This window comes from Nycticebus coucang, chromosome 5, assembly GCF_027406575.1.
Source record: "Nycticebus coucang isolate mNycCou1 chromosome 5, mNycCou1.pri, whole genome shotgun sequence".
Taxonomy (NCBI): Eukaryota; Metazoa; Chordata; class Mammalia; order Primates; family Lorisidae; genus Nycticebus; species Nycticebus coucang.
The window spans coordinates 39,920,865-39,944,050 of record NC_069784.1 but is presented as its reverse complement, the minus strand read 5'-3'; the positions used below and the strand labels follow the sequence as shown (position 1 = coordinate 39,944,050).

The following is a 23,186-nucleotide window of genomic DNA, read 5'->3' as shown; positions in this document are numbered from 1 at the left end:
CCCACTGACTGGGCCATCCCTTCAGGCCTGTCCTGTGGCTGGGTATGGGAGTCCTTTCACCTGCTTCCCATTAGCTGTGTCCCTCTTCACCCCCTATACCTCTAAGACACAGCTCTATGTCTCCAGATGCCCCCACCCTCAGCCTTACTTCAGAAGTAACCTCAGACTTCAGCCCTGTGGATCCCCAAGACCAAGCTACAGCTCTGCTCACTCCATCTGGGAAAGGAAAGGGGAAGTGGCTTTACCTGGAATTCCAACTTTAAGGGAGTTGTTAGGCTCAATCTCCCTTTGGAGAGGCTGCTCTCTGCCCATTGAGGCCTACTCAGAGTAGATGCCAGAACAGTAAATCTTGTTCCTGGCAGAGGAATGGACACAAGGGCCAGGACTGGAGGGCCATAACCAGGGGACCAATCAGTTCAGGACCCCCACCTCCTGAGGCAATGGAGAATGCCTCTCACTGGAGGTATTAGATCCTCCTTCCCCATCTCCCCCAACCATTTACACATCAACCTGAGTGATAACCCTAAAGTGTAGACCCTCTGCAGCTCCACATAGGAACAGAGGCCAGCATGGCCAGAAACTGGAAAGACCATAACATTTCCTTTATCCAGCAGAGGAAGCACATACCTTACCCCTCCTCAGTCTCCTCCTAGCCATTTTTACCTAGAGGGCAATGAGCCTGAAACATCTTTTTAAAAAGACTTTGCTGATGATGCTGGAGCCCCTCCCTCCCACTCAATGGCTACGGGGTCCCCCAGCAGTCTCTTCTCCAGGAAGAGGGGGCTGAGACCAACAGGTCCTGTGGTGGGCCCTATCTACCACATTATTGCTTTTACTTGCTTTGATGGCTGTCTCTCCATCGACTTCGAACTTGTCAAGAGAAGTGAGAGACTGTGGTATCCTAGTCACCTGGACATCCAGGGAATCCAGGCATGGGGCCTGACCCACAGTAAGCTATTGAGTGCAATGGCAGGGTTGCTGGAGGAGCAACTGACTCCTCAGAGAGGCCTCTGGATTCAGAGCAGTGAGCTAGATGTAAGGAGACCTAAGGCATGGTGCTGGTCCTTGAAGGGGATCTCTGTTTTCTAGGGAAATGGATGCAAATTCATAGGTTAAAGTTGGAAGGACAATTAGCAATACTAATAATTGCTACCATTTATTGTTATCTCTTGGCAGATAGGTGTGTAAGTTCGTTATCCATTATCTTACTCAGCCCTTGCAATAGGACTATTATCAAATCAACTTTTACACATGAGCCAACTGAAGCTTAGAGCTTGATTAGCTCAAGGTCCTTCAGTGAGTAAATATCAGAGTCTGGATACAGTCCTCTTGTTTTACAGCCAGCAGCCTGAGGCTGACTGTGCCAAGTGCCAAATGAATATAACAGCTATTGCTTCTCTGAGCAGTCAGTTCATTACAGGACAGACAGGAAACCAACCTCCCGGGAGATAAACCTGACAGGTATAGCAGGGACAACCAACACAGAAGTCCTCTGGGACCCAGAAAGAAATTTAGGCTCAGGCTGAAAAGTTAAAAAAAAAAAAAAAAAATGGTAGCAACACCCCCCAGTTACCTTCAGGAGGGCACACCAGAGGTTAGGCCAAGGCTATGCTTAGGTGGCCCAGTTAGGGCCTAAAGTGAGGGACATTTGCCATGAATATCCTGTGCTGGGATCTTGCTAGAGCAAAAACTAAGAATTGGCCAAGGTGAACAAATGAGCAATGAATGTGCTGGCTGTAAGTGTTCCCAGTGAGTAACAGAACAGGGTGCAGAGGAGTGGAAAGCACACGTCCATGGCAAACGGAAACTTGGGGCAGGTTCTTTACTCATCCTGTGCCAGTTTTCTCATCTACAAAACAGGGGTTCTAATGGTAGTTACCTTTTAGGGTTATTACAAGGCATACATAAGGTATTACACATGAAGTGCCTATAAGAGTGGCTGGCACACAGCAAGTACTCAATGCTTGCTGGCTACTATGCAGAAAATAAGCCTTCCAAAAACATCTAGTATTGTGCCTTGTACCTAATGGCACACAGTTAAGTGGTAACTGCTATGATTAATAAGGGACAGCTCCCATCCTTAGAGTGACACAGCCTCGGGATAACCCATCCCTTGGTAGACTGAAAGAGCACTGGATGCTGAGCATGGTTGGCAATAATCAACATTTTATGTAAATCAGCCATATTTAAAGGGCCTTCAGATTCTCTCCCATCTCATGAGCCAGATGAAATAGAAGTCACAGAAGTCACTCTGTACCAAGCCACCCCGTCTGTGACTTTTCTATACAAAGACCTGGGTTCAAATAGTCAATCCAGGCCAGGCACAATGGCTCATGCCTATAATTCTAGCACTTTGGAAGGCCAAGGTGGGAGGATTGCTTGAGACCAAGAGTTCTAGACTAGCAACAAAGGGAGACTTGTCTCTCTCCACCCCCAATAAAAAGGCCAATCTGTCGCTAACATGTTGTGTGGCAGTGAGAAGGCCCTTCTCTTCCCCAGGCCAGCTCTGGAACCTACAGATGAAGGGATTCATTTGCTTATGCTTTATGGCCCCTGAAGCTTCGATAGTTTGCATTCTCTTGTGCAGGTCAGAGGAGAGACTGAGGAAGTCAAAATGGAAGGGGGACAAAGTCTCAGGTCAGGCAGGTTCAGTGACCTGTGTTGCATGGTGGAGTAAGAAAGTGAAAATTGGTTCGGCCCCTGTAGCTGAGTGGCTGGGGCACCGGCCACATATACTGGAGCTGGCGGGCTCAAACTCAGCCCAGGCCTGCCAAACAACAATGACAACTGCAGCCTGGGACTACAGGTGCCCGGACATTGTGGCAGGCACCTGTAGTGTAGTCCTATAGTATAGGGTTCAGGGGGACTTAAACTGACACATACCACAAAGGTTTTTTCCTTGCTTCTCCCTCAACCATGGGGGAATCTTGGGCCCCCCAACACTGTCTTTCCCACTGTGAGCTGGAACTCCTGAAGGTCTGCTTCCCAGGCTCTAGGCACATTAAGTTTCTTCTCAGTGCTAACCACCTGCCCCACGGAGGGCCTAGAGTAGATCTTCCATTTGACCTACCTTTCCATCCCTGGCATTGACACTAGTTTGGCTGAAGCCAGTTCAATAATGTGATCCAGAGGAACATGCGGCTCCTACTGAAACTACATTAAACCCAGGGGTACAGGGTAACTTGTCACTCCAGCAATCAGCACTCTGGAGCTGGGCTGGAGCAATCCCGGATTAACATGTAGAGTTGCACCAGCTCCCCGCCTCTTCCCACTTAGATAGGACAGGCTGGCACTCTGGTTTGGCAAGGACACGTGGGTGACCTACCAATCCTGGCTGGAAAAGCTACTTTCCAGACCTGGAGTTGATATTCAGAGCCATGTTTCCCACAAGCAAGGCAACGGGGATTATTTTTGCTTCCTTTTAATGAAAACGGAATACACAAACACATTAAAAATCCCAACATGACACAAGAGAATACACAGATTTATATATAGATATTTACAGGCCCTGGCAAACCAAGAGGAAAAATGGCACCTCTGGTTAAGGGAAGCTTCTCTTCCTGACTCAACACTGTCTCTGCAATTACTTCTGGATAAAACTTAGCAAGAGGCTGGAACGATATCAGAGCCCCCCAGAGCAAAAACAAGATGCTGACTTCCTGGCCCTGGCCCTAAACCTAAGCCTTCCTCCTTTATAAACTGACACTCCAAGGGTATGTATGTCTCAGGAGGTCAGTGTGACCCCTTAAATTTAGATGCAATGTGGAGTTCTCAGAGCATCCCAGGTTTTCCCAGCCTTAGGCTGATTGTGAAATGAGCTGCAACCAACCATGTCTAAGAGAGGAGGATGAGAGGAATAAGGGAGAGTGGAACCCAACCAGAGAGATGACTACTCCTCAGCAGGACGCTGGTAACCAAGGAGAAGGGTCAACCTAGTCTTATCCATACACCCAGGGCTGGCTGTGGAGGACACAGTGGGGCTATGCTGCCACCTGGAGGAGGAGGGAAGCAATAATCCATAAACTAGGACAGTCCTGCCTGTACCTGGAGATCACTCCTTTCCTTTTTAGTCCCCTGTCCAGCAGCCTCACTGTAGCAGCTCTTCCCAGGAAATGGGCTTAGAGAAGACCTCCCTTTCCAACCAGAGGTCATAGTTCATCTGGAAGTCCTCAGGGAGGTCCACCCGCTGGCCCAGCACGCTCTGCAGGCAGTTATCCACTGGCAGGAAGTCAGGGTTGCTGTGGGCCCGGTCATAGCGCCGGGCATTGAAGCGTTCAATGTTAGCACGGAGGGCACACTCTTCTGCCTGGAAGTCCCAAGGCCGGGCATCAAGGTCTGAAACAAAGCAGGAAGAATGTGGTTAGGAGCCAAGCCCTGTGGGAGCTCCCTACAGGTTCACTGCAGCTCAGATATGTGGTTGGCCAAGGCCGGGAATGTTGATTATCAACTGGGAATAAGATATCACCAAGCTTACTCTCAGGAAGACCAACAGGAATGCTTTCCTAGGCAAAAAGGAGAGTTAAGTATAAGGAGAAAAGCCAGATGCACCAAGAAAGAGGCTTATACTGCAGAGATTACGTAGACCCAGAGAGGGAGAGCCACATGTACAATACACTTCTCTAAAAGTGACATTCTCCCTGGCTCTCTGGGGTCAAAGGCAGGAACCTGGAGATTCCCTAAGTTGTTCATTCTTTCTCAATTCCCTGACCAGGTATCAGGTGCCACTTTGGGACTGCACAAATTCATCAGGCACTGGGAGTACGGACAGGACATGGTCCTTCAGGCATGGTGGTACATGCCAGGAACTAACAGTGCAGTGACATGCAGATACAGACCGGCCGGGGTGGGCAGGGGAGACACAATGCAGGTAAAAGGAGTAAATAGTACATGCCCTAGCCCAGGAGTGGGAAACGACGTGGCTAGTGCCCAGGGCCCTGGGTGTGAAGGAGGTGGGCTGACGGCAGGGAAAGAGTCTGTAAAGGAAGCTGGGTCAGAGGACAGAGAGGGGAGGAAAGGAATGAGAGCGGTTTCACACACCTTGTTTAGGACTTTGAATTTTAATTCTAAGGGAAAGAGGAGGCCAGTGAAGGATTTAACTCAGGGAAGTGACATCATAGAATCTTCATGCTGTAAAGATCACAAGGGCAAAGTTGGAGGCCCTGATGGAGGAGAAGAAACTAGGGGCAGGGATGCCAGTGAGGGACTGCCAGAATTGAAATGGCCAGCACTAAGACAGCTGCAGTGGGGACGAAAAGAGGGGACAAAGTCTTATGACAAGTTCTACAAAAGTAACAACCTGGAGGGAGGGGCAGGGAGAAATGGGCATAACCACAAATGCCAAGCCTAGGTAGCTTCTTAAAGTCCTTCCTACAAAAGCAGGATCTGGATTCCTTCCTGTCCCTCAGTGGGAACTCAGGGCAGAGAAGCCCCTGAGGTAGCACGGCAGGGAGTGAAAAGTATCACTTTTCCCCTCTGTCCTCCACTTCCAATCCTGCTTCACGCAAAGCCTCACCATTGCCGTAGGCCCAGTCGTCATTCAGCCGATGCCGCACCTTCTGGTAGATGGCGGACATCGTCTTCATGTTGCTCTTCCGCCACTGCCGCCCCAGGTACTTGGTCTGCACCTTGAGCAGCTTCAGCACATAGAGCTGCATCATGGCTTGTTTCACCTTCAGGGCCCGCTTCAAGATGGGCGCTGACTTGAACACCACCAGCATCTGGAAAGGGCACAAGAGAGCCCCAGTTGAGGACAGAAATAAGTCCACACACCACTACTGCTGCCTACCCTCTGGGGGTTATGTGCAGGCTGACAAACTATCCCAGTGTCCCTCTGACTGAATGAAGGGTTTCCTGGTACATGGGACTTTAAAACCAGGAGAGTTCCAGACAAACCAGGATGGTTGGTCACCCTAAGAATGGGTCAGTTTGGAATCTGAAGGAAGCTATGAATTCCTCCAGTGAAATTCCTATGCACATGTACATAATCTCAAAGGATTCATGGACCTCCCCTCCACAAAGGCATCCACAGATGTAGGGTAAAGGAAGATGTTAAGAACCCTGGTTATATTTATTACCAATCAAGACTAAGATGGTACAGAAAAAGTCCTGTAAGTGTGGATTTGTTTCAGTGTGTGATTGAGACTCTTCTAGCTTCCAGTTCAACTTATCAAGGAAACAGAAATCAGCCCTTAAAATACAAGGATGTGGCTACAGCGAAGTTAAGCGAGGATATAGCAGCATCAGCAGTGGGCCCTACCCTGGGGACTCCCTGCTCCCAGCATGAAGGGGAAGGCGTGGGGTGTGGCTCTCTTCTTTATGCCTAAGTGCCATACCTGCTGATGACACTGACTCACCATTGTCCTTGAATGCTTCCATTTTGTCAGCTTGTTCAAGATCCGAAGAAGATTGATACAAGAAAAGAGGTTCCTCCAGCAAAACTGGTTATTGTCACCTGCTTCCTGCAGGGTAAACCCAGCAACAATCATAACCTTCACAGTTGCAGGGTACTCAACAGTTTCCAAACGGCCCTCATATATATGATCTTAGAATAGCCAGGTCTTCTTGGCTCTACCCGGAGCCCTCTGCTCTCAGAGTAGCCCAGGGACAGACTGTCCTGGAAGTTGGCAGGGGGCTGTGGGTTGGGCCTCCCTAGACTTTCCTACAGGAAACATTGACCATGATATTGGGGGCTGTGGTCTCAGGCTGCCCCAGAGCTGTGACCCTAGAGTCCAGTGTTAAGGGAAGGAAACAACTCTAAGTGAGCTCCCTGACAGACAAATCTCTACATTCAAATCTCTTCGGTTCTGCAAAGTCCCTCTCCCTGGCCCTTCCACACACCTAGTGGTTTTTTTGTGTGTGTGTGTGTTTTTTGGCCAGGGCTGGGTTTGAACCCGCCACCTACGGCATATGAGACCAGCGCCCTACTCCTTGAGCCACAGGCGCCTGGTGTTTTAAAAGCCAGGCACTCAACAGTGCCCTCATGTGGAGGACATCTCTATCCCTGTGTTGGGGGAAGCAGGCTGTCTACCTGTTCACCCACACACCAAAGGTACAGGTGGTTAAGAACCCAGCCACTTACTAGGCTCTCCGCAGTCAGCTCTGGCAGCTCATGCACCACACAGTGAGGGTAATCCAGGACAGAAATGCTACAGAGGGGAAGAAAATCCAGGCGCCTACCATGAGCAAAGGCCTGGGATCTGGCGGAATAGGCAGGAGTGAGTTGGTTCCTGCCTCTCTTCCCTCACTTGAAGCAGAAGCAGGAATCTACCTGGTCTGCCTCACCCTAGTGTCCCCAGCATAAGATAAGGAAACATCTGCTATGAGAGAACTTATAACATCCTCCTGTAGCCAAAGACCTACTTCTAATCTCGCAAGTAAGCCCCTACTGCAGCTTTCCCCACAGCAGTGAATCTGGGGCTGGGAGGAGACTGCTCAAGGAAATTAATTTATGCCAGGTCCTACTGGAGATGGTATCTGGCTGGCAGGTCCCTTATTGCCCTGATGAGCAGGCATTGTCAAGTACAGTTGGCACCGGGCAGGGACCAGAATAAGATCAGCAGACAAACCATTTACAGTGCATATGGCCGAGCTCCTTGGAAAGAGCAGGCGGCCTGTGTTCTTCTCAAAAAAAGGGGTGGGGGAAGTGCAGAAGTGACAGACAGAGCAGTACTGGAGCCAAGGATAAGAACCTTCCTGCCCGGGCACAGACTGAGTCACCTTCCACTAGACTCAGATTTGACGCACTGGGTTCTCTACAGCTGGGACCTCGTCTCGTTCACCTTTGAAGCCTGATGTCTGGCAGAGTGCTGGCTCATAGGTCCTGGGACAATGTCAGCTGATGGGACTCAGTGGGACTGACCACGGGGGAGCCCTGCACCCCTCCCTGGCCCCGGCCTCGTCACCTGTTTTTGGCAGTGATATACGACATGATATTTTGATTGAAGAACTTTAGGATCAATGGGATGCAGTTGGCAAACACCAGATGCTGGGCCATGTATTCAAACTGAAACCAACAGAAAAAATAATCACACCCCTTGGGAGCTTGCCCTCTTTCCTCCAGTGACAAAAGGCCTTAGTTGGAGGATCATAGTTCAGAACACTCTGTTAAATAAGGTAGAAGGCCATATGTTCTTGCAGATGGGGGCTGGGGGCAGCACTGAGAGGCCCCAGCCCAGAGGACAGGAGGGGAGGCCCTGTGGGTACCTGATAGACATGGTTCAACTTAAAGTGCTTGAGCAGCAGCAGTAAGACAGCAGAAATGGCCTTGACAATGACTTCTTTGTGGCGGTTCACATCTACCCCCAGCTTCATGCTCTGCAACACTGTGGTGCTGGAAACATAATTGCCCGGTGAGCCACCAGCATGTGCAGCTTTTCTAAGCTCATAGGCAGACAAGCTTCTTGAGTCTCTCTAGGCAAAGGTTCCTGTCCCCTCACCTACTCCACAGACATCTCAGAGGTCAAGCCCAGGGCTCTACCCACAAGCCTCCTAAGCAATCTAGCTCAGCACAGTTTCTTCCTCATGATGTTCCTTATACATTCTTTCTCTGCTTTTCCCCCCAAAATAAACTTTTCCTTTTCAAGATGTCCCCTGAGCTTCTGCCACCATATTCACTTAAGTTCTCTAAAGTGTGACCTGTGGAATACCAGTACACTGAGAAATTTTATATTTGGGGAAAACAGGGTTTTGCAGTCAGATAAATCTAGGCAGCACTGACTTACATCAGTTTCTTAATTCAGGACTTCTCTCTAGTAATCTTTACAAGAAGAAATATAATATTTGACTCTGGAATCCTTTTCTAAGAACTATCATGATGGCCTAGTGCTCTGTGACCTTCCCTTTGATAGAAGCCAAGTCCTACCTCCTCTCTCACCTGGGAGCTGGCCATACTCCAGGGCTATAGCCACCCAGGAGCTAGACTCAAGCTGGGCGATATTAGTAGGCAGGCAGGGGATCAGGTCAAGGCCTGGGTCCTTCTCAAAGTAGAACACAATCTTGGTTTATACACTCACATCAAAGAGATGAGGTCAAGGCCCAGGGAAGAAGAACCCCTAAGGATTTCACTGTCACCCTGAGATGCTCACCAGTATTCCATCTGCCAGTTCACTGGTGAACAGGAAAAGACTTCACACCCAGCTCAGGCTCAGCTGCTCTGGACAGCTGGCAAACTGTCCAGAAGCTTAATACTGTATGTGTTGGGCATCCCAATCAGGCAGCTTTAGAGGGAGGGTTTTGGAAATGTCTGATATGGCCCCATTTATTTTACAGAGGAAGAAATGACGTCCCCTAATTCACTTATTAATTCACTTAGCAGAGGAGTCTACACTAGAATCCAGGCCAATGGACGAAACTCATTTCTCCAGCCGTGAAACTATTTAATCCAGTACAATGTCCTTTTGTGAGTCAAAAACACCTTGTACCTAACCAGCAGAGAAGCTGGGCTAATAAAGAAACAAACCCAGCAAAAGGAAAACATCTGCCCTTCCCCGTCTACCCTCTGCCTGCAACCTACTGCAATCACAGGAATGACACTCACGGCATCTCCTCAGGCAGGACGTCAGCCAGGATGTTGATTGAGTCTGTTTTGGCTTTTGAGGTGGGAGCTGCCGCCAGGAGGATCTTCAGGAGGGCAATCTGGGAAGAGCAGACTGTTCAGACATAGGTCTCAGAGGGCCCAGAACCATAATCGAGCCCTGACAGGCTCTTCTGTAGGTGCTCAGGAGGCAGGAAGGGGTGAAGGGGAGGAGCAGAGCATACTCTCCAGGTCAGGGTCGTGGGGAGGGGACCCCAATGCAGGTACCACTCACCATATATTGAGGCAGGCTGGGGAGCAAGCCTTGGTAGAGGGTTTCTGCAGGGACTTGCTCGACTTCTTCTTCTCCCTTTTAACACAATGGGAACAAATATAAAAGTCTATCCAGACTATTACCTCCTGAGCCAGCTGGAGGCTGGAGGAGAATCTATAAATACCCATGTAAATAATAATAGCAAAGCCTGAATACCTACACTGTGCTGGGCATTTTACTTATAATAACTCAGTTAACCCTCATTACAGCCCTGTGAGGAAGGAATTTATTCCTAGTTTGCAGGCAAGAAAATAAAGCAAGGAGAGAGCCAGTAATATCCCTGGTTGCCTCCTAGAGTGGTGGGGTGGGTTCAGAGGCAGGTTCTTAACCCCTGCACTAGGCAGCACCACCCTCTGCCCTGCAAGCTGGACGGGGAGTTCTCTGAAGGCAGAAGCGAGGCCCAGCACAATGCCTGAGAATAGCTGAGGATCCTATGAGCTGAAGACAACCTCCACTCACCCCTGAGAGAGGAGAGCGAAGGTATTCCTCCTCCATCTGTGCCTGCACCTCTGCGATAGACGTGTACTTGTGCTGGGAAGAGACAGGAAGGGAAAACAGTCCTCATTCTCTGGCCAAACTGCCTGGCACCCTAGCAAAGACCTCATGCATTTTTCTTCAAACACAATCTCCTGAAAGAGGGTTACCAAAGATCCCTAACTAACATCCTAAACCCCAAATATTTTTCTAAGTGGGGACCCACCTCTTATGAGCAGAATAAAAAGCCCCCAGTAGATCAGAAAAAGGCAAATTAAGGAAGAAAAGCTGTTTTCAGATAGCTACAGTGACAGGAAGAAAGCTATTAAAAACAAAATCAAGTATTCAAAAAGCCTAACTGCACAGAGACTACTTAGTACTATAAACTCCAAAAGTATATTTCTATATAAAAACATATAAACAATGTATTGCCAGGGGTAATGCCTGTCCCCCACACTTGATGTTCCCTCCCATGCAGAGGGACAGGAATTTGCCAAATGCTCCTAGTCTCTCCTTGCTCCTTCTGCACTCAGTCCTCCCCTCTCGAATTGGTGAGCACAGAAAGGGAGACAGCACAGTCTTAGTCTGAGCCCCTTCTCTTTTCCCTTAGAATCTGCCTGCCTGCCAAGAGCCTAGGCTTAGCAGAGCCCCAGGCACTGCCTGGGGCGTAGGCAAGTCTGCCTGATTCTGGCACCATGATATTAGCACGTTCCTCTGTTCTTAAGCCTCTTTCTCCAATCACTCTGAATTATAAAGCTGGCACTGCAGTCTCCATCTGTCTACTCCTCTATTTCAACTGCCTCAGAACGTGGGTGGAAAAGTAAAGGTTATTTATTGGGCTCCTTAAAACTCCAACAACTATAAGTAATATGTAGTATAATCTTTAATAACCCCCACTCAGTCCCAAACAAACACTCAGCAAAAATGAGTTAGAACTGTATTTGAAGGTAGTCTGCAGTTTACCCAGGCCTCCACCCCAGGGTTCTGCCGCCAAACAATAGTCTTGAAAGGCTTCTCCCAACAGACGGGTCTCACTTTACTCACTTGGGACCAAAGCAGGCCAAAAGCTCACCCAGAGCCACTTACCTGCTTCAGAGTCTTGATGCTTTCGTGGATTGGTCTGGGAAGCCCCACTACTGTGTTTGTGTCACTGGAGAATAAAGAAGGCCCTGTGTTGAGCCTAGACATCAATTCACCTGAACCCGAAACACCAAAGGCCAGAATAGTGAACATCAAAATGAACTCAGATGAACTTACCTGCCTAGAGTGTAACCTATGAACTTGCTGCGGCTGGACTCCAGAAACATCTCAATGTCTTTCTCTCTGCCGGAAAAAAAAGAGAAAAAGGCTTTTTATCACACACTATTTCAAAGTGTCACAGTTAACAGAAACCTAGAAGATCCAGAAACTGTGAAGCCAGGAGAAGAAAAAGTCTCAATGGTTTCAACCGCAATGGTTTTTCTCTTTGGAAAAAGAAAAAAAAAACTGAAAAAATCCAGAATATTTTAATGTTTTTTATAATTTTGTTGGACCAATAACCTATAAACATATTATATATAACTAGTTCATTCACAAAATTAAGGTGATGGCCAGGTGTGGTGGCTCACACCTGTAATCCCAACACTCTGGGAAGCTGAGGCAGGTGGATTGCTTGAGCTCACCAGTTCGAGACCAGCCTAAGCCAAAGCGAGACCCCACCTCTAAAAATAGCTGGGTGTTGTGGCAGGCACCTATAGTCCCAGCTACTTGGGAGGCTGAGGCAAGAGGATCACTTGAGCCCAAGAGTTTGAGTTTGCTGTGAGCTATGATGCCCTATGGAGGGCGACAAAGTGAGACTGTGCCTTAAAAAAAAAAATTAAGGTGATACATCAAACTTAAAAGCACACTTCATTCAAACAGTAATAACAAGTATGACAACAGACTTTCTTAAATATTTAAAAATTTTAAACAAAGCTATAAGCTACTAGTTTTTCATCTGGGTCACATTTTCTTGTTCCAAGCAATCGGCATACCTTGCATTTCTGATACATCACTTTCCCTTCATAGATCGGTGCAAACTAAGGCTTCACCTGGATAAAGAAAGTGACTGCCATGTCCTCTCACATGTTCACCTAATTTGTAAGTTGCTCAAGCTTATCAAACAGATATCATTTATATATCTCTAGGTACCTTTTTATCTATCAATTCATCCTCATCTGCCATGTATCTCAAACACCTTAATTATGGTTCTAAAGAAACTTCCTGCCAGGCACAGTGGCTCATGCCTGTAACCCCAGCACTTTCAGAGTCTGAGGCAGGAGGATCACTTCAGGCCAGGAATTCCAGACTAGCCTAGGCAACATAGTGAAACCCTCACCTCAACGAAAAATTTAAAAATTACCTGGGTATGGTGGCACAGGCTGTGGTCCTACCTACTCAGGAGGCTAAGGTGGGAGGATCGCTTAAGCCCAGGAGTTACAGGCCACATGACCTATGATCTCACCATTGCTCTCTAGCCTGGTGAGTGAGAATACACAATGCCAGGATGAATGGGGATGGCTTCACTCAAGTGCCTGCCCTTGTTTTAATTTTTTTTCTATCTCCTTTCACTAGTGTGTCTAATCAAAAGCTAGTATAAATTACTGATTCAGGAGCCATATGAGGGCTGCTTTATGTGAAACTCTCAGTCTAGCACAGGGCACTTTAAGAGAGCCTTGTCCTAAAGCCTGGCCTGGCAGAGGACTGTTCATGGTGACTCAGGGCAGATGCCATGACTGGGGGTGGGGGGTTCCTAGCGTTAGGAGCCAAGAGTATTCTGGAATTCTGAGACTCACCTGACCTTGGGAGCCCACGGGAGCCCCTTTGGGCAGGTAAGCCTGTCAGTCTGGGGGTGCTGTAGTGGCGGAGGCATCACCTCATCCCGCTCAAGGGGGAACGTCTCCCCCTCTAGGCTGTTGTCATCATCATTTTCTTCTTCTTCTTCTCGAGAGTCATCAGCCTTGTAGGGGTCCCGCTCATTAAAGGCATCTAAATGGTCCTGCTTTATCAGAGCCTAAAAACAAGGAAGGAATATGAAACAAAAGCCAGTTGATGAAACAGAAAAGGGTAATGCAGTTAGAGTGGAGATAGCAGGTTTGACACCTATGGCTCAAGCAGCTAAGGTGCCAGCCACATACACCTGAGCTGGAGGGTTCAAATCCAGCCCGGGCCACCAAACAATGATGATTGCAACCAAAAATAAAATAAAATAAAATAAAAAATAGCCGAGCGCCATGGCAGGCGCCTGTAGTCCCAGTTATTTGGGGGGCGGAGGCAGAAGAATCGCTTGAGCCCAGGAGTTGGAGGTTGCTGTGATCTGTGATGCCACAGCACTCTACCCAGGGCAACAGCCTGACGCCCTGTCTCAAAAAAAAAAAAAGAAAAGAGTGGACACAGCACCGAAAGGTGCTAGGTAGAGAACAGTGGAAACCAGACAGGAGTCAAATTGGGACCAAATGATAAATTAATTCCTGCTCTAGTCCTCAAAAATGCCATATGCTGAGCATCTACAGGACTGAGAACAAAGTGTTCCTACTGATGGAACTAGCTGACCAGAGACAATTTCAAGCAGCTCTGCTCTTCCTCACTCCAGGGACCCTGCTGCTGTGAGTATGCACCTTGAAAGCCCTCAGGAGTCACATGGACCTCAGTCACCCTCACCTTGTGTTCCCGGCGGCCCCGTTTCTGCTGCTGTTCAATCAAGTCTGAGGCCGATGCTGGTGGAGAGGCAGCCCTCATGTTTCGGACCACTTTGATGCTGTCCTCAGGCAGCGGGGGAAGGCCCAGGATGGTGCGCTTCTCAGCCTTCATACTCTGTAGCTCCTCAAAGCCGCCCAGTGTACACTGTGTCACAGACAAGGGTGCAGAGCCAGGGTTGACATGTCCACAAGGCCACTCTCTGATCACTGAGTCAAGCTTGAAACTACCCATGACACCATGACCTGCATCCTTACAGAGAACCCACACAACCTCTGAGTAAGCAACTAAAGCTACCCTAAAGGAGAATTCGGTGACCCTGGCAAGGAAGAGAAGAAAAAGGAGCAAGGGAAGAGTAGAAACGCAGGCTGACTGGACCTGATGCACAGAGACTTTTAACTCTGCACAGACAATACACTCCCCAGTTCTAAAAGGCAGCCTAAGGAACCTAAGCCCCAGTTCCTAGAAGAGATGGTGAGATCCACATGCTTCAAAAGGTTGTACACATCAGTCTTTCAAAACCAAGTTGGAAATATATTGTTGGTTGCTCAAATTTAAAGGAAAAAAAAAAAAGCTTCATCTAAACACTTCCCTAGAAGTTAAACCCCAGCACTGCACAGCAATTTTCACTAAGCACTGCTTAGTTTCACTATTTCTGAGCGATTTAGCTTTCCTCTCTGGCTTCAGTGAGGCTTTGTGAGGGATCTTTGTGGCCAAGATAGAGTGTGTAGATGACTCTTAAGGGGCCTTAAACTTGCAAAGCTCTGGCTCCACAGAGCTGATCCACTCTGAAGGGAGTGTGAGCCCTAAGACAAAAGGAGTCCAAATGTCAGCTCCATTTCTCCCCAGGTTGTTCCTCCTGAGGAACAATGTCGGAAGCCAAGTGTGGCAGCCAGCCGACCCCAGCACCCACACTCTTCCTTGCTAAAAACGGTGGCATGTTTCACACCATACCCCAAGGAAACCAGAGGCCAGCTCAGGGTTCACTCTTACTTTCTTCAAGTGACACCTGACCAAGGAGCCCCAATTACACCAGTTCTAACTTTGCCTCAAATCCCTTTATAAACTCCAGGTTCAAGAGCCACCTGGAAGCTGCCTGTCGGGGGGAGAGCTGTTCTACGACTGAGCAAATACCTTCCAGGGGTCAGAGAGCCAACAATCTATTCTGACACAAAGGCCAAGTCCTCTGGCTGCAGTGGCCCCAAAGTGGCACTTCTTTTGTCATCTCCTTTCAAGAGCTTTTTAAATAATTTCTTTTTTTTTAACCAAAGTGGTAATACAGTCACACAAGTCAATATTCAAAAGGATATATAAGCACAAGTCTCCCTCCTGCCCCATTCCCCTAGCACCTGAGTTCCCCTGTAAGGAGGTGCTCACCAAGACTGTCTTCCAGAGCAGCAAGAGAACTTTCTTCATGGGGAAGTGAGGGGCATGGCCACTGCAAAATTTGGTCACCATCCCAAACAGCATGATGGCAAACGGCTCATTGTTGTACAGCGGGGAGCCTGGAGGCAACACAAAGGCATCAAGACCACAGACAGCAAAAGGACCCCTCCCTGTGCCTCCAGTCCCAGTCTCAAAGTGGGGCCCCTAGCAAGGATCCCCAGGGTCCTACCCAGCTCAGCTCTGAAGGTCTGCCGCATAGTCCTCCACTCAGGCTTGTCTCCCTCACACTCTTGGTGGACAGTCTCCACAATCAGGTACATGATGTTGAGCAAGACCCTGAGGGTAAGAGCCAGCTCATGCCGGAGCAGGATGGAGGATCAAGGGAGTACCCTTGGTTTCCACACCTCCCAGTGAATGTGAGAAAAGCCTGTGCGCAAACACTAACTGGTGGAGGGGAGGCCATAATGCAGAGAACACTGAGAAGAGAGGTGAGGACCTGAGCATCTCACAGAGCAAAGGAATGCTTAAGTCTTTCCCCCCAGTGCTTCCTTCACCGGCTCTCGTTGCTCTGGATAGGGCCAGACCTTACTCTGTTTTTGTATCTCCAGTATATAGCAAAGTGCTGAGTCAAAGCAGGTGCTTAATAAATGGTTACTGGATGAACAAATACAAATGACAATGGCCAAAAGCATTTACTGCCCTAAACTTCCTGGAAAGTAAAGAAAGAAACTGGAAAGAAAAAACAGAGTGGTAGTCGGCTGTGGGCGGCAGAACAGAATGGGGTCCCAGTGAGAACAAGGACAGAGTTTACAGTGATGAAGGGGAAACAAGCAGCCAGGAGGTGACCCTCAGAGACCCTAACTCTAACAGGGAACACCATGAACATCACCAGTCTGAAAAACTTCCAATTCATAAAAGAGACAGATTTCAAACCTCAAAAATGAAAAGGTGATCTTGTTTAGCACTTGCTAATACTTCCCGTGCAGCCACGAACATTATGACGTTCATGGGCTTACCCATGAACCCATTATGAAGGTCAGGGCTAACCCAACATAGACGGAGAGATCAAGCTGTGTTCATGAGAAAGTGGGAGTCCAAGGAACAACATCATGTGTTCTACCCAAATATGAAATACCAACAGAGGTGCAGGCAGGGGGCCCACATGTAACCTTGCCTCTGTTAAGTGGCTTGACCTCGGGCTGCCCAGAACCCCACCTAGGAAGAGCCTACAGCAGTGCCTACGAATCACTCCCACCGAGCCCCTCAAGCAGGTTAATGTGCAAGGAAGGAACGTATGTACTGTGAGGTAACCCAAACACCCCCAATGCCCCGCCCTGACCCCGTCTCTGACTAAGACTTGCTGCTGGCCTCACCTCAGGTCTGTGCTATCAGCCAGGGAGATGGCAGGCTTCCTCACTGCACTGCTGCAGGCGGCACTGTTGCTGCAGGAGAGATTTGAGAGTCGACACCTTTTCCCAGAAGGAAAGTGATACCCGACAAGTACTCCCCAATGGGGAACAAAATGCTGTGGTACGGGCTTAAACTACACAGTGGCTATAGGAAACAGTGGTTAAGAACTCAGGCCCTGGACCAGACTGCCTCAGTTTGATTCCTGGCATTAACTGTGCCTCAGTTTCCTCATCTGTAAATGGGTTTAACAGTACCTATGTCATTAACATGAATTAGTACATGTAGTGTCCTTAGAACAGTGCCTGGGGCATGTAAGCACTCAGTGAGTGTTCTCAGCTATTATTACTGATGGTGCTATCCTTAGATGAACAGAAGCACAATTGTCCACCAGACAAAAGGCAAAAGTAACACACATTAGGGCAAACACTGGCTTGTGACTAACTTACTACCAAAGGGAAAACTGCAGGGTATATACAATGGAGTCTGCAGGTTCAAAAAAAGTTCAAAACGAGAAGCCTCCTTCCAAGTGGGCACCCCAGGCCTGGGCAGGAGCTGCACTGTCTGTGTAAAGCTCTGGTGTTAGGGAGCTGCAGGGACCCATCACTAGTCTCCATTAGCACTCAAGGTACTGGCGAGCAACTCCCCTGTTACTCAACCCAGATGGTCAGCACAGAGCCAGGACCAGACCCTCAGCCCATGTGCCCCATTTGGCTCTCTCAAAGTCGTGCAACCCCCTGATCTCCTCCCTGCCCTGCCTCTCTTCCCTATTCACGCCCACGAAGAAGTGCTCACTCTATTTCCATGTTCAGAAGCTCCACTAAAGCATTGAACGTGCCAACCTCCAGGAGCAGGAAGATGTTGTAGCGCATCCAGGACTGCACCTCTGCCTCCGAGCTGCACTCCCCAAAGGTGCCTGCAAACACAGGGCACAGTTCACCAACCCCCTCCCCCCATATGGCTGGGCAATAACACTGGCAGAGGTGCTGGGGTCCCTGTGGAGGCCCACTCAGTACCTTGGGCAACATAGAGAATTGCTCGAGCCACCTTGAGTCTCTTCTCCCTGGCAGTGACTTCCAAGCCATCCAGGAGCCTCATGGCATGAGTACGGTGCTGGTTGGTGTCCAACTCAGTCCACTTCTTGTCTGTCACTACAGGGCAAAACACCAGTTACACCCGAGCCCAGAAAAACCCTCACAATGAAATGCACCCAGTGTTGGCCCACCAAATTCAGGAGTGCCACAGGACCAAAAAGACAAGCTACTCTCTATGTAAGAGATGAATTTGAATTTCTGAATTGAAAACCTGGTATTTATGGTGTCATTTTAATCACAAGAAGCTTCTCCCTCAACCCAATACTCACATTCTAGAAAGTCACAACTAAAGTGCCCATAAGCTCACCCTAAATATCATATCTGGCCCTGAAAAATCATGGTTTGGCAGATTTACAGGCTACTCCAGGATGACTTAGGTCATTCAGATGCCTAAGAAAAACCCTGCAACTCCCGTGATGCAGGGCAAACGAACCAAGAAGCGGGGGAAATCCTCTCACCATGAATCCGGAAGTCCTCCTCAAAGCATTTCCGATTCATCAAAAATTCTGGCCCTTCTGTGTAGCTGTAAAGTTCTGTCAAGAACAAAGTCTCATCACTGCCAGCTCCATGTCTGCATTCCACCTTAGGTTTCACATGTGACAGAGAGGTAAGGCACTTGCTTCCACTCTCAACTCTGTCTCTAAGTCACTGTGACTCTTGGACTATGCTCTCTAATTACTCAGAGGGTCTTATCGTAATGCTCTGATGTGCATAATAGAGAGAATGCTGACTGGCCTTGCAGGAGATACCCAGAATGCCATGGAGGAACACATCTGGGTGCTTCCAGTGTGATGTGTATCCAACTTACCATGCCATGCCAGAGCTGACCCCCTCCCAGAACACCCAGCTCTCAAATGGCTGCTACCTCAAGTAGGAACTGTACCATAGAGGCTGGAGAAGCAACTTGCTCTGACCTCACATTAAGTATGAATGGCAGTGGCAGCAAAAGATGTGCACAGATGCAGGCATGCATCATAACCCACTGCCATAGGAGAGACCTGTGTCAGAGCCGTAGTGTGTGGCCAAGAAACATCATTGACTATCTCACATTGGGACTGGACTCCAGCCAACTGAGATGACCACAGAGACACTTCATGAAAGTAAAGGACAACCCAGTTATGAGATATACAAAGCTTGCTGGAATCTAATGATTAACCTGTTTTTTATGTATCATTGATAGAACTAACCAGGGGAAAAAATGAACTGCAAAATGATATTCATTCTTAATTTTCTTTTTTTAGAGACAGAGTCTCACTTCGTCGCCCTCGGTAGAGTGTCATGGATCACAGCTCACGGCAATCTCCAGCTCTTGGGTTTAGGTGATTCTCTTGCGTCAGCCTCCTGAGTAGCAGGGACTATAGGCATTCTTAATTTTCTTAAAGACCAATGAGGAAAAAACTACCCCCAAATAACATAAAGTCTGTGCTTTACCTGACAACTCTGCAGCCCACTTGTCTGTATCAGCATACTCAAACTCAAGGTCTGGAGACTCAGAATAACCCTGTTGAGGAAAGAAGAAAGCTTTATGAAAAAGATCATGCTGATTGTTTTCCAAAGGAAGAAACACATACTATTCCAGAGACACTGCTCTATTAAAAACACCATCACCTCCACTTTTTTGATGTTTTATCACAGTATCTTATCTCCTGGGCTAGCTCAGTTCTCTTTATTAAGACCTCTCAGAACACCTTATACTTTTTCTTCAGAGCACTTATAACTTATAATTACACAGAAATGTAATTTGTTTACTGTCTGCCTCATCACAAGACTATAAGATCCTTGAGACCAGGAACTTTGTTTGCTCACCAATGATTTCCTAACACACAGCATAGAACTTGGTATGAATAAGGGAATGGTTTATACTGAAATCGGTATCTGTTAAATTAATGAACACAAAGCTGCTATGTACTCTGTGCAGTGAATGACTGTAGCATGTGAAGCTAAGATTCCAGTAGCCTTAGTTCTTTCTGGGTAGTGGGCCATCAATAGCTCAGGACAAAATGAGTATTGAAACACTCAGCTTTCTTGATCTTGTTTCATATGTCAGTAAGAAATGACAGAGAAGGCAGTAGTTGAACAGATCAGCTTCCCTCCCCTACATAGCAGAGAATATGACAAAGAGAATGTGTCTACTGTTGGGGATAAGTGATTACTGAGAATACATCATCCTGGAAGCCTAGCACTGGGAAGAGAGAAGTTAGGAAGAAACGGGTATAGTCCTCAGGCTTAATTACAATCTGCTTTAAAGACAAAGACGACCCACAAAATGACATCACATACCCCCAAACAAGAACTCCACTCCTTGTTCAGAGATAACACAGTGTCTGCTTTCACAAGTTACTGAGCTTCAGTTTCTTCACTCATGAGAGGGAGATGACAAAAATCTACTTTGAAGGTGTTTAAAGACTAAAATTATGCAGCACATAGTGGACTCTCAACAAATGTCAGCCTCCCTGTACCTCTAGGCATTGATCAGGCTCCCAAACAACTGATTTCAGCTCTGAATTCAGGAAGAACACAGCATCAGCATCTCTAAGGAAACAGATTTAGACAGGTCTCTCTTAAATGTGTCCGTCTGACTGGCCTTTCACTTCTTACGTCTAAGTGAAAATTAAATGGTAAAAAAGAGAAATTAAAATGTATCAAAAGGTATTTACTTGACCATTCAGAGCTACTGAGGAAAACTTTAAACCATTTTTCAAAAGGATAACTCCTGTCATGAGGAAAGGGGACTCACCCCCACCACTTTCAGTCAGTTTAGTTACCTCACTTCTGCTGACATCGCTTTCCACTTACATCACACTTGACAAATCATTAAGCAGTCATCACTGCTAGATCATCACCCCACCATGCAATGGCTCTGACAAGGTCTGACAAGGTCAGTAAAGGTTTACTTTTTCAAATAATTCACTTCGAGCTCAAATTATGTCTACTTTGGAGTTCCCAATTTATGACATATTTTATCAGGCTTTTGGGCTTGCTAACAAAAATCAGAAGTTTAAAGGGAACTGACTTCCCAGGTCTAAAGACAGTATCTTTACTCTTTGGTATGAGTTGGTATTATGCTCAATGAGGAATTCCTCTCCTTAACAAGCGCCTGGCTGCCGATTAGCCTCGGAGACCGCATAGTAAGTGCTCTGGGAACATGCTCATTAGAAAGCCCTAAAACGCCTTGACAAGTGTATCTTCATTCATGAATTCTGCAAAGGGAGGAAGTGGGAGGAATTCTTTAACTCAGGGTGAGGTGAACAGTCAGCTCCAGACTGTGGTGTCTCCGGAACGGAAGCAAGAGAAGGGAATGCTGACCCCTAAAGCACGTTTAAAATGTACATTTCTGATCTTTACAATTCAGTACCAGGCGAGCTGGGCACACACCGCCCACCAGGCACTGTCTGTCAATCCAGGGCCTGAACCTTCACTGGCTAAGGTCGGAGGAACAGGGCGTTTCCCCTCTAACTCAACTCTTTCAAACCTTGGGCGCCACAGTACTAATAGTGACAATAATTCGCTCCGTCCGGCTCCAAGTGCCTTCTAAAACCTCCCCCGCGCGCTGCGGAACCCACAACCCGGCGTCTCGTGCCAAGCACCAGAGGCCGAAATGATTAGAGCTGGGGACACGCCGCCTGGTCCCCGGGAGCGCACGCAGACCACCGACTCTTCACCCCTGAACTGGGACGGGGGCAGCTTCCCCCGAGGCGACGCTACAGCCTGGGCCCGAGGGAGCAAAGGAGTGGTCACCGGCTTGGGGAGGGGAGTTCTCCCAGTCTGCCGAGCTCCGGGCAGGATCTCGGTTTCACGCCCCCGATCCTGGGAACTGCCAGACTCGCTTCCTGCTCCTTTCGCTGTAAAGTGACAGCTCCCCGGCCTGGTCCGGCCCGGCCCTGCCGAACCCTCCAGGAAGCCCAGCTCGTCCCCGGGAGCGGACCCCCACCGCCGGCCGGTGCTAGCCTCGCCCCCCGAAGCTCCTGACCTCCGAGTCTTTGCGCTGGTTTCGGTTGAACTCTCGAGCTTTGCCTCCAGGCAAAAGGCCCCCGCCGGCCCGCGGTGCCCCGGGTGGAAGCTGCGCGGCTGCGGGCGGTGGAGGTGGCGGTGGCTGGGGCTGTTTGTTATTCATGATCAGCGGGCCCGGACTGCCGGCTGCCGGCTCCATCTTGGCTGCTCCACACCCCCAGCTCAATTCGCGGACAGTGGCTGTGATGCAATTCTCGCGAGATTTTCTCCGGGAACGCTCTCGGTTGCCATGTTAAGTGTGGCGGCAAGTGTGGAGGCCATCTTGGTTGTCCAATAACCCGCGAGATTACTTTTGTTTGCAATCCTTCCCTTCTTTGTCTTTTAGGTTCTTCCCTTCCTTCCAGTTCTGGTTTTGATGTCATTTTATCTGTGAGGCCTCCCTTAGCTCCTTCAGTTTAGTTACCCCTTCCTTCCTCCAACATCGCTCCATAAATGGCTTTGGGAATATTGCAGTGAGCAAAATAAGATCTTATTCTTCAAAAGTTAACATTTGTGACAAGTGCTCATCATTCAGTCAACAACGTTTTATAAAGGTCGCCTGTGTTCCAAGTAGTGAGACAGAATAGGGAACAAGTTTCTGCACTAGTGGGCCAAATAACACAAACAATTGTAATGTTAGAGAAATAGGTACTAAATAGTGTTAAAGAAAAAAGTATTCATGACACTTGTTAAAGATGGTAAGACAGATGTTATTTGAGGAAGCCCAGAGGCATAGGTATAGGGACCACACCAACCAGGTCCTGCAGTGGGGAAGAGAGACAGGGGGCTCCACTCTGATTCCAGTAAGGACAAGTGGGGGTTTATAACCAAAACTGGGAGAAACATCAAGAAGAAGGGGGTTTTGGCTAAATTGACATACTAAGGTTATTACTGAAAGCAGGCCAGGGTAGTGAGTTATCAAGTGTGGTCAGCTATCAAGTGGTATGGTTTGAATGTATCTCCCAAAGTTCGGATGTGGAAAACTTAAATCCTAAGTTCTTAGGCTGATGGTATTTGGAGGTGGAGCCTTCGGGAGGTAATTAGTATTAGAGAAAATCATCAGGGTAGGGCCCCCATGAAGACACTTTATAGGAAGAGGAAGAGAGAGCTGAGTGGACGTGTTTCCTGCCTCCCGCCACGTGGTGCCCTCCACTATGTTATGATGAACACAGTTAAGAAGGCTCTCTCCAGCTGCAGCACATGGACCTTGGACTTCTCACCCTCCAGAATTGTAAGAAATACATTTATTTTCTTTATATACTACCTAGGTTTTGGT

General features: G+C 48.2%; 1 protein-coding gene across 2 annotated transcripts; it reads right to left on the bottom strand.

Annotated features, from left to right (window-relative positions):
• Window positions 1-3,405: 3,405 nt before the first annotated feature.
• STRIP1 (striatin interacting protein 1) lies at window positions 3,406-22,100 on the bottom strand. Of its 2 annotated transcripts, none has more exons than XM_053591705.1 (21): window positions 21,891-22,100; window positions 19,352-19,421; window positions 18,379-18,453; window positions 17,843-17,977; window positions 17,622-17,742; window positions 16,793-16,861; window positions 15,649-15,755; window positions 15,411-15,538; window positions 13,998-14,180; window positions 13,133-13,350; window positions 11,577-11,642; window positions 11,406-11,469; window positions 10,305-10,376; window positions 9,807-9,881; window positions 9,536-9,633; window positions 8,203-8,329; window positions 7,902-8,002; window positions 7,079-7,145; window positions 6,354-6,458; window positions 5,513-5,717; window positions 3,406-4,335 (listed from the first exon to the last, which is right to left on the bottom strand). In XM_053591705.1, the coding sequence occupies exons 1-21, from the start codon at window positions 22,068-22,070 to the stop codon at window positions 4,088-4,090; spliced, it is 2,514 nt and encodes an 837-aa protein (XP_053447680.1). In that variant the 5' UTR covers window positions 22,071-22,100; the 3' UTR covers window positions 3,406-4,087. The 2 variants fall into 2 exon arrangements, with proteins under 2 accessions (XP_053447680.1, XP_053447681.1); XM_053591706.1 differs by lacking the exon at window positions 21,891-22,100 and adding an exon at window positions 20,380-20,740.
• Between the last annotated feature and the right edge of the window lie 1,086 nt (window positions 22,101-23,186).